At 37.5% G+C, this 11271-nt stretch overlaps 1 protein-coding gene across 7 annotated transcripts in view; it reads right to left on the minus strand.

The window, feature by feature from the left end:
• Positions 1 to 297: 297 nt before the first annotated feature.
• Positions 298 to 11271, minus strand: part of LOC118004095 (tripartite motif-containing protein 34-like) — a 19071-nt gene continuing 8097 nt past the window's right edge. For 6 of the 7 annotated variants that reach the window (XM_034995256.1, XM_034995258.1, XM_034995259.1 and 3 more), the window contains 5 exons: positions 10895 to 11125; positions 4657 to 4679; positions 3322 to 3422; positions 2990 to 3016; positions 298 to 2685 (listed from right to left, as the gene is read on the minus strand). In XM_034995256.1, the coding sequence (XP_034851147.1) occupies positions 2120 to 2685; positions 2990 to 3016; positions 3322 to 3422; positions 4657 to 4679; positions 10895 to 11125 (948 nt within the window). In that variant the 3' untranslated portion in view covers positions 298 to 2119. The remainder of the gene's footprint in view (positions 2686 to 2989; positions 3017 to 3321; positions 3423 to 4656; positions 4680 to 10894; positions 11126 to 11271) is intronic. The other variant, XM_034995262.1, reaches the window with a different exon arrangement.

The raw sequence follows: 11271 nt of genomic DNA on the forward strand, positions 1-11271 counted from the left end.
TTTTCTTCCTAAGGTTTACTTGGATTGGTGTTTAATCTGTCTCCACCAACACACTTCAACTGCGTTAACTCTTGCTTTACCCTAAGGTTTTCTCAAATGGGAAAGTGTTAAAAATCCATGGGTCAAAGGGGGGGGATATTTCATTATATTCCTCTCCAAGTAGGAGATGTAATGACTGGAGGGAAAATACAGAGCCCTAAGAAAGATTTATTTTTCCCTGTAACTCAGAATATACTGAGCTGGAATATGGAACATACCAACATATTCAGCTCTGGTGAAAAAAATGTGTATGGTGAGAGAAGTGTAAATCCAAGTATTCTGCTTGCTCAAGTTTTCAGGTATCTTGACGAGACCTGATTTTCTCACTGATTTCTCCCAGCTCTCATAAGAGAGTCCCGAGATACTAACCAAGGATGTGGGGTCAATTAAGCAATTCAGAGGAAGAGGAGTAAAACAATGGATCTAATATCCAGTAGATGGGATTGGGAAAGGAAGAAGTACCAGACAGAGAAGAGGTCTTTGGCTAAGGAAGCTCTTTCCTTCTGAACACTGCAGTCAATACCACTATGCTGTGCTCATCACGCAGTCAGACTCAGCTCTCCAATCCTCTTCAGTTTCAACCAAATATACCGAAAAATACACCTATTCTTAATATCTTGGCATTGACCACCCAACCCTATACCATCATTGTTCCCTTTCTGAATTTGTGGGAATGCAAAATGGCATAATCACTTTGAATAAAATCTGGTGGTTTGTATAACAAAAAAGGAAAAACAAACCACTAAAATTCAGCGATTGAACTTATAGCTTAGACTATCCAGAGCAAGAAAAACTAAAGTTCTGTTTCTATAAACGGAGGTATATATTCTAACAAAGCAGCATCCATAACCTATATATCAACACTATAAACCTTGAACAATTATAAAAACAAAGCAAAACAAACAAAAAGATGAAGGCACTAGAGACTGACAAAACACTTAGAACCTAGAGTGTAATAGACAATTGGAAGAAGGTAATACTATTGGAGGAGTTTTCTGGTTTTATGGCTTTTTATTTGAAAGCAAAACTCAACTGGTAGTGAGTGGGACAGTTAAAACTCAGCGGCATACAGACTTACTAGCTTGAAGAGCAAGAAGAATGATTTGGAGCTATCACAACAGCTGAAAAATGGTAGGAGAATGTCTGTAAAAGAGAGATCCAGAGGAGGAAATCTCAAATTGTACATACACACTGAGCAACTCTCTGAAATACACATGTTTGAGGCAGATACCAAGCAGCCCAAATAGAGCTAAAAGAACTGACCAGAGATTTCAGCTTCTGCAAAATTCAGGGGACAATTTCAAATTTGAGTTTAACCAAATGCCTGAAAAAAAATATTCTTCAGAAAAATAAACAGAATCCAGAATCTTTACATCTCATTCACAATTCCCCCTGGGGAATTTTAGATACATGTTAAAATTGTTCAACATACAAAGAAACGAACATGGTCCATACTCAAGAACAAAGGCAATCAATGGAGATCAATTCCAAGATAATGCAGAAGTCATATTTACAATAAGGACTTACAACAAGGAAGACAAGGACTTTGCAGCAGCTCTCACATCTAGGGTAAAGGCTATGAAAGAAAATATGCTTATAATAATGAGCAAATAGGAAATGTCAAAAAACAAAAATAGTTTTGTTAATTGAAATACTAAAACTAAGAGCTGCAATCACTCAAAAAAATGATCTAGGACTGGCTTAAGAGAAATTCAGGATTACAAAAGACTAAGTGAACTTAAAAGTAGATTAATGTAAATTATCCAATATGAAAATGATGAACAGAACCTCAATAATCTGTGAAAAAAAATCAAGGTACTAACAACATAGGCATAAACCACAGAATAACTACTAAAATACAATAATAACAAAACTATAAAGGTAGTTGAATTAAATAAGAAACAAAAGGGTAAAAGTTGCATGTTCATTTCAATACATGCAGAAAAGCATTGCACAAAAACATTCTATAATAAAAGGAGAAAGGAAGGACGAGGTGTTCGGAAGGGTGCAGGTAAGCTCAGGTGTAGATGAGCCCCAGGACAAGAGGCTTTACACAGAAGTGGGTAGGGGCTAAGAAGGTTCAGGAACATGGTGGACACAGGATGATGGGGCCTGGACAGTTCCAAGGATTGAAGTATGGATAAGCAATCTGAGAAAAGCAACAGTTAGAAAATTTGTAGATGAGTGACCCATGGTTTGTGACATTGAAAAATGAGACAATGCCTGCATCATAGTCTAGGAAAACCCCAACACGATGGGGAGGAACAGCCATGGAAATAGTCAAGACCATGGGATGAGATGTAGAAGACTCCTCAAAGGCCTTATACTCAAATTTATTCTGTAACCCAATAACCCAGTAGCCACATTGAGGTCTGTATCTGGAGTAAACATTCTGATGAACTGTGCCTTGTCTAACACCAAACTTTATATTACAGAAACGTTTTCTACAGTATACCCCCAGAATCCAGGCAGTCTTCTTGGACACATCTATTTCCCAGTAGTGTTTCCCTGAAGAGAAATATTGGGAGCCCAAGATACCATAATTAGTATACTTAACAGGCCAAATTGGCACAGACATCACTTGTCTCTGATCTTCTGAAAGGACAAGGTTTAAATTTAAGTTGATTGGATTCAGTGTGATGTCCACTGCAGAAAAAAAATAAAAATTGTAAGATCAGGTGAAAAATATAGGATAGGTTTATCTGGTGACATTGTGAAGAGGGAAAGTGGGAAGTGACTAGGTAGAGCTTGTATTGATGGATTGGGGAGGGGGTAAAACACTGGAGAAATGTATTTCATATATATATATATATTCTAAAATATATATAGAAATATATAATATTATATATATAAACACATGGAGCTAAGGTCATGAAATCACATTGAAATCACAAGTTTCTGAAAGGGGAGTAGAACACAGGGATTTAAAGAACCAGTAACTTTTTCTTACCCCAGTAGCACTGGACATGTGTTAGCTCTGAAACGATAAGAGATTCAGTGATGTTAACTGGAAGCAAATGATTAAGCACCAATACCTATCTCTTCTCTGGAGTAGGGCCAGCAGAGGGGAGCCCTGTGAGGCTATGAACTGGTGAAAGAGATGATGAACTAGGCACCTTGCCATTCCCCCTTAGATATAACCACATCTCTCTCAGCAATATCCCTCCTTCTCTGAATACCCTCCTCCTTTCTATCCTCTCTTTGAAACTATACCAGCTCCCCAATTTAGTTGCTGACTCCACAGGAGTCCCACATCCACCCTCCCATCCTGGTTCTCCTCACCTCTACACATGCGCAGCATTGTGCTCAGATCTGGAGCGTGGAATACACTCTTCAGTCTTTTGGAAACAGTTTTTGGCTTCTTCAGTGTCCAGATCTCACTCCTAGGCATGACAAAAACGTTAACCCTACATCTCTTACCTTGTACCCTTCCAATACAACTGCCTTTCTCTCTCCTTCCATGCCACTGATGCACCTGAACCCTCCTCCCTGAGAAGCCTGAGTTGGGAAGAAGGGAGAGTCCTGATGCTGAAGCCAGAAGAAATGTGCTCATGTCTACCTTCTCATTTACTATTTGTAACCTTGGGAATGTCTTCACCTTAAATAAACAGTTTATTCTTTGAAAAATGGAATAATTAACCTTTTTCTTGATACCTCATGGACATAATAGAAAATTCAATGAAATAACATGTAGAAAAAGCCTTTGCTACCTCTAAAAAAGGTATGCAATATGTGGTAAAGTCATCACAGTGGTCTTTCATGGAGGGCATAGATATGTCTTCCCAGGCAGATAGATCAGTAAGTAGTGAGGCTACAGATCCTAGCTATAATGTGAGAACCATAAGTCTCTTTTTGAGAGCCTGTGAGTTTGTGCCTTAGTCCAAAGCCTGAAACCCAGTGATGTGACCCACAAATAACATTTGAGATTTCAGGTGCTCTGGAAAAAAGTTAAAAACACTTGGCAAAGGAGAAGTTATGACCACTGAACTACAAATGGTTAGAATTTCATGTGTTTGTAAGGAATTTAATTCTGTCAGGTGGATTAGCAACTTAAGCCACAAGAACTACACTTTCTCATGTAAGTTTCTAACACATGTGACTAGGAAGAGATTAGTTATGGCACCAAGGTCAATGTCACTAACCCTGAGGTTCAGGTTTGTTTTTGGAAAACTAAACAGAACCTTGTAGAATGACCTGGTCTTTTATATTTCCGTGTAAGCAAAGTAAATATAAAGGAGCTGCCCCTATAACCTATTTTAGGGCTTGATGAAGCCTTCCATGTGATAGGATAGGCACCTATGGAATACAGAATTGAGAGCAAGGACAAAGTGAAGTCACAAGAGTCGAATAGTGAAATCCGTGATCCTTATTACCTTTACCATCCCTAATTTTGTGAACTCCAACCACTGAATTCACTGCCATAGAATCTGGTCTATTCTCCTTAGATAGGGAACACTTAAATCCTTTGTCAATGATCAGAAATTTAAAATAATACTACATCCAAATTTCCCTGATTTGGAATATTTTTTATTCTAATTGACCATCAGAACACTCTTATGGCTACAAACCTTTCTTCATAACATAAAAGCACCATTCCTGGTCACCTATCATACATACCATTTCATGATTCCACTCATGTCCTAGGAAGAAGAGAGAAAACATGAGTCAAGGAGTATAGAAAGATTAGAGCAGGATTAATGAAAGAAAGAATAGAAAAACACTAGAGAACATCAGAGAAATCAAAAGTGAACTAATTGAAAATATCAACAAAATTGACAAGTTTTTATGCAGACATACCATGAAAAAAACAGAGAAGACAAGTTATTAAAATCAGGAATGAGGGCACCTGGGTGCCTCAGTTGGTTAAGTGTCTGCCTTCGGCTCAGGTCATGATCCCAGGGTCCTAGGATTGAGTCCCGCCTCAGGCTCCTTGCTCAACAGGGAGTCTGAGTCTGCTTCTCCCTTTGTCCTTCCTCCTGCTTGCATGCTCTCTCTCTTTCTCTCCTTCTCTCGCTCTCCCTCTCTTTCAAAAATAAAGTTTAAAAAAATCTTAAAATCAGGAATTAAAGGGAAGACATTACTGCCGACTTTTACAAAAATTAATAGGAATATAAAGACTGTGAGCAATTGTAGGCCAACAAATTAGATAATCCACATGAAATGGACAAATTCCTAGAAACACAGAAACTACCAATACTGATTCAAGAAGTAATAGAAAATCTGAATAGTCCTAAAACATGTAGTGATTAGATTGGAAATCAAGAACTTCCTGCAAAGAAGTCAGGTCCAGATGGCTTCACTGGTGAATTCTGCTAAAGGTTTAAAGAGGAAATAATAGAAACACTTTACAAATTCTTCCAAAAAATAGAAAGAGAGGTTACAATACCTGACTCATTCTATGAGGCCAGTACTACTCTGATGCTAAAACTAGACAAAGGCATCACAAGAAAAGTGAACTACAGGCCAGTATTTCTTATGAATATAGATGTAAACTTCAACAAAATATTAAAAAACTGAATTCAGCAAAATATGAAAGAGTATATATACACCATGGTCAAATGGGATTTATCACAGAAATGTAAGGTTGGTTTAACATAAGAAAAGCAATTAATGTAATTCATTGTTATTAATAGAATAAAGGTAAAAACCACGTGATGATATTAATAGACACAGGGGAAAAATTTGACAAAATTCAACATCCCTTCATGATAAAAACAATTCAAAAAAGGAATAATAACAACCCACCAGGGATAGAGGGGAACTTCCTTAGCCTGATAAAGGGCATCTATGAAAAACTCATAGCTAACATCATCCTTATGATGAAAAACCTAATGATTTTTCCCTGAGCTTAGGTACAAGACAAGAATGTCTACTCCTACCACTTCTATTTAAAGTGGTACTAGAGGGCGCCTGGGTGGCTCAGTTGGTTAAGCGACTGCCTTCGGCTCAGGTCATGATCCCAGGGTCCTGGGATCTAGTCCCACATCAGGCTCCCCCTGCTCTGAGGGGAGCTTGCTTCTCCCTCTGCCTCTGCCTGCCACTCCCCCTGCCTGTGCTCTCTCTCTCTCTGTCAAATAAATAAATAAAAGCTTTAAAAAAAATAAATAAGTGGTACTAGAGGTTCCAGTCAAGGCAATTAGGCAAGAAAAAGAAATAAAAAGCATTTATATTGGAAAGAAGTAAAACTATCTCTATTTGCAGAATACATAGTTTATATATAGCAAAGTTCTGCTCCATACACTGCCTTTACGTAACCTCTTCCACTTCTTAAATTTCAGCTCACATGCAGGTGCTGTTGCTCCCAAACTTTATATAATCTAATCACGATCTATGGTCTCTAATCATGTATACAGGCTAATATAATAAACAAAGAAGAAGAAACACTAACCAAAAGCCCAGAATATCTAAAATATAACCTACTATTCACCCACTATATTGTGTCCTCTCTTATGTCCACTTGTCAAATACGTTACCAATATTCACTTAGTCCCTGTCCCAAACACTAAAACACCCTACTAAGCCAGTCCATTCCACATCCTTAACTTTTGGCTAATCTGCATTTCCACATCATCACGACTATGGATTTATTTGTTTTCAACGATATATACCAATATATTTGGCCTTACTCTTAAATGCCACCAGCTGGGTTAACCAAAACAAAGGAATGGTTTTGCTTCCCTGTATTAGTGTAGTTTGGTTGTATATGACAAAGAAGCCAACTAACATTGCCTTAAACTACCCCCCACTTGCCACCCCTCCCCCCCAAAAAAAACCATGTGGCCAGAGAAATACTATTTCAGTCACAGGTGGATATGGAAGCTCAAATGCTATCATATATGTGGCTTTTCTGTGTCTCATAATTCTCTTTTCTTCCCTGTCTGTTGACTTTATTCTCAGACTTTAATTGATAGCAACTTGAAATCTCCTGGTTTAAATTATTTTCACTGATATAATTCACATGTAAAAGGACAATTTTCTTCAATGAAGTGACAATACAATTCTGGTGCCTAGAGCCACTGACCAAAATTGGGTCATATGCCCAACTTCTAATGCCCAACTTTGTAGTCTGTGGAAATACAGGAATTAGATAAACTACTTTACCTAAGATTAACCTATGCATCCTCCATGATGCTGATTATCTTAGCCCCAAACAAGTACATGGATAAAAATAGACATGCTGTGTTTCTTCAGAAAGAAATCCCAGGAAAAGGGGCAATGGATACTGAACAGATAAAAACAATAGGTGCCATGTTCACTCCATCATTTAACTCCCTATTGTCATTCATTCATGTGTCATGCTACAAAATTTGAAAAACAAAAATGGCCCAATGTAATAATACTATTACAAAAACATTAAGAACAGAAGTGCCTCCTTTCTAAGTCTCATCTAAATTTTCATCCATTCTCAAGTTTGGCAATTCTCTGTTAGCTCATTCTTCCCAGTTAGTTTTGAGTGTAGCCCTCAAGCAAACAACAGCCCCTCTAGCAAACAATAGGCATATAATGAAATGACCCATCCAAATCACTACAATGAAGATCCAGACAGAAGAAAAGCTGTTTAAGAACTTTCAGGAAACAAGATTATGAAGGGACAGCACCACAATCAATAGCATATATCTCAACATGTTGGAGAGGAACATCCAAAATCCCTAATCTAGTAAAAGAGTAAATTCCTTGGTTAGCCCATTTGTCATTCTTTGAAGCTGTTATCTAAATGTGGGAAGTTAATCCCACAAAATGTATAACATTTATCTACTGAGCACTGTTTTTATTACAAGTAACCAGGTACCAACTTAAGCTGGCTTAAGAAGAACAGATGCCTGGAAAAGTGACATAAACACAAGAGTCTTTGTGAAGTTGGCAATAGAAAGAGTTGTGAAGAGCTTGTGGATGAACTATAAACAAGGGAAAAGGAATAAGCCTGCAAAGTTTTTGTTTTTACTCAGATATAACAAAATACCAAAAAAAATCACCTTTTATAGTGTACAATTTAGTAGATTTTAGTATATTTACTATGTATATTTACCATCACCACTATTTAATTCCAGAACATTTTCTATTGCAAAAACAAACCTTACTCTCAGTAGCAATCATTTCCTATTGCCTCCTCTCCAGTCTCTGGCAACTACTAATCTCATGTCTGTGTCTATGGATTTATCAATTACAGACTTCATATAAATAGAATAATACAATAAGGGCCTTTTTGTGTCTGTCTTCTTTCACTTATATTTTCAAGGTTCATCCATGTGGTAGCATCTATTAGTGCTAATTTCCTTTTACAGCCAAATAATATTACATTGTTTGGGTATAACACATTGTGTTTATTCCTTCTTCAGTTAATGGAGAATTGGGTTGTTTCCACTTTTGAGCTATTATGAATAATGCTGCCATGAACTTTTGTATACAAGTTTATGTGTGGACATGTTTTCATTTCCAGGAATGGAATTTCTGGGCCATATGGTAACTCTATCAACTTTTTGAGGAACTGCCAAGCAGTTTTCCAAAATAGCTTCACCATTTTACAACTTCACTAGCAATATATGAAAGTTCCAATTTCTGCACATCTTTGTCAACTCTTGGTATTGTCCATTTTTTTTTTTTGGTTTTGGTTTTACCTTTCCCCAATGGCTAAAGATATCAGTCATCTTTTCATGTGCTTATTTACTATTTATATATCTTCTCTGGAGAAATATCTATTTAAGTCCCTTTTTAAAAAAGATTTATTTATTTATTTGAGATAGAGAGAGCAAGTGAGTGGGGAGAGAATCCCAAGCAGAATCCACGCTGAGTGTGGAGCCTGACTCAGGGCTTAATCTTCTGACCCATGAGATCATGACCTGAGCTGAAATCACAAGTGGATGCTTACCTGCCTGAGCCACCCAGGCACCCCTCAAGTCCTTTATCCATTTTTAAATTAGGTTGTCTTTTTATTGTTTTTTTTTAAAGATTTATTTATTTATTTGAGAGAGAGAGTGCACGCACAAGTCAGGAGGAGAGGGTGGGGGAGGAGCAGAGGGAGAGGGACAAGCCAACTCTGCGCTGAGCACAGAGCCAGATGAGGGGCTGGATCCCAGGACCCTGAGATCATTACCTGAGCTGAAATCAAGAGTCAGATGCTTAACTGACTGAGCCACCAGGTGCCCCAGGTTGTCTTTTTATTGTTGAGTTGTAAAAGGTTTTCCCTATATCACGAATACTAAACCTTATCAGATATATGATTTAAAAATATTTTCTCCCATTCTGTGAGATGTTTTTTCACTTTTACATGGTGTCCTTTGAAGCACAACAGTTTTCAATTTTGATGAGCTCCAATTTATTTTATTTTTGGTTGCTTCTGTTTTTGGTGCCGTATCTGTGAAGTTATTGCCTAATCCCAAGTCACAAAGATTTATACCTATGCTTTCTCCTAAGAGTCTTATAATTTTTACCTTTTTACTTACATTTAGATTTTTGATCTACTTTGAGTTAATTTTTGTATATGGTGTGAAGTAGGAGTCTACCTTCATTTTTTGGCATGTGGATATTCTGTTTTTCCCAGCCCAATTTGTTGAAAAGACCTATTGTAGTTTTTATTAAAATTTGTTTGGTGGTATAATCACTTAGAGATCCTGGTTTTTAAAAAATGCAAAATCTGTTACTACAATGGGTCTGAGGACCTAAGGTTTTTATAGCACTCCAGGTGATTCCAATACAAAAAAAGAAGATTTTGTGACCTCTGCCCCAGAGTAATCTGAAATCAAAAAAGAAGAAAAAAGTCAAGGGAACTGAAAAAAAAGAAAACAGGAAAAAACTAAGATACAAGCATCAGAGACAAAGGAAACAAGCCAACATGTGAAAATCAATTATCCTTCTGCTTGATATCAAGAATTAAAAAAAAAAAAGTGGGGCGCCTGGGTGGCTCAGTTGGTTAAGCGACTGCCTTGGGCTCAGGTCATGATCCTGGAGTCCCGGGATCGAGTCCCGCATCGGGCTCCCCGCTCGGCAGGGAGTCTGCTTCTCCCTCTCAACCTCCCCCCTCTCATGTGCTCTCTCTCTCTCAAATAAATAAATAAAAAATCTTAAAAAAAAAAAAAAAAGTGTTTGGAAATCCAGAAAAGAAAAGGAAGAAGATAGGGAATCAGGTAAAAACTATGAAAAGTCTGGAATTCCCTGAATGACCATCATACATCATGGCTCAGAATCACAGTCACAGTATTAATGCTTCAAAAAAAAAAAAACTGTTTAAATTTTAACATTAGTTCGAATTGTTGCCTCAAGTGTCTATAAATTTGCACCAGCATGTTTTCCTGACACCAGCAACCTTTCTGGCACACACACACTCACATACACACTTGCACACAGACTCTTACCACTCAAGTATAATACCTCCTATCCATATATTTGCCCATCCTCCTAACAAAAGGCTCAATGTTCTATCTCTTCATGTTTAAAAAAAAAATCTAACAAGAGAAGTTTGTAATAATAAATACAGATTTTTTTTAATTAAAAAAAAGGGATAAATTTCTTATACCTGAAAATGCATGTATTTGCCTATGGCTAAGATGAATGAAAAGAACTTGAAAATTATCCAACACTGGATCACAGATAATAGGGGTCTAGAGAATATCACTGGATACCATGGATCTTCTCTCCAAGGTCAAATGTATTCCCTTACTTCATAAAATAATAAAGTAGGACACTCCCCTGGAATGCTTATGTTCGATGGTCCATGATATCTTGAATGGATGACAAAGAATGGCTCCGCAAAGCCAAAGGAACCTCTTAGTGTTAACACCAAGATTAGAGCCCAAGGACACAGAAAAGAAGGTAGCTTAGACTGTATTTCAAGAATTCCAGATTGGGGCATTCCTCTTACCTGCAGCAGGTCCACTGTTGACCATGTATGGCGATGCTCCAGATCTGAGATGAGCTCTTTCACCAACTGGTTCTGCTGAGCCAGCTCAGCCTCAGCCTCAGCCAAGCTATCCAGTATCCTCTTCTCCTCTTCTTCCAATTTTTGCAGTTCTCTCTGCTCTTCACTGTCCAGGATGCTTCTAAGCTGATTGAATTCCGTCCATATCCTTTGTCTCTCAGTCTGTATCTGGTACTTCAAGGTTGGACAAACAAAAGAGGTAAAGAGTCTATCTGCCTGAAAACCTACTGTATAAGGGATTAGGAGCCAAGAAAAGAAATTTTTTTTTTTTTTAAGATTTTATTTATTTATTTGACAGAGAGAGACACAGCGAGAGAGGG

This window comes from Mirounga leonina, unplaced genomic scaffold, assembly GCF_011800145.1.
Source record: "Mirounga leonina isolate KUSES-001 unplaced genomic scaffold, KU_Mleo_1.0 Mir_92, whole genome shotgun sequence".
In the NCBI taxonomy this organism is placed as follows: domain Eukaryota; kingdom Metazoa; phylum Chordata; class Mammalia; order Carnivora; family Phocidae; genus Mirounga; species Mirounga leonina.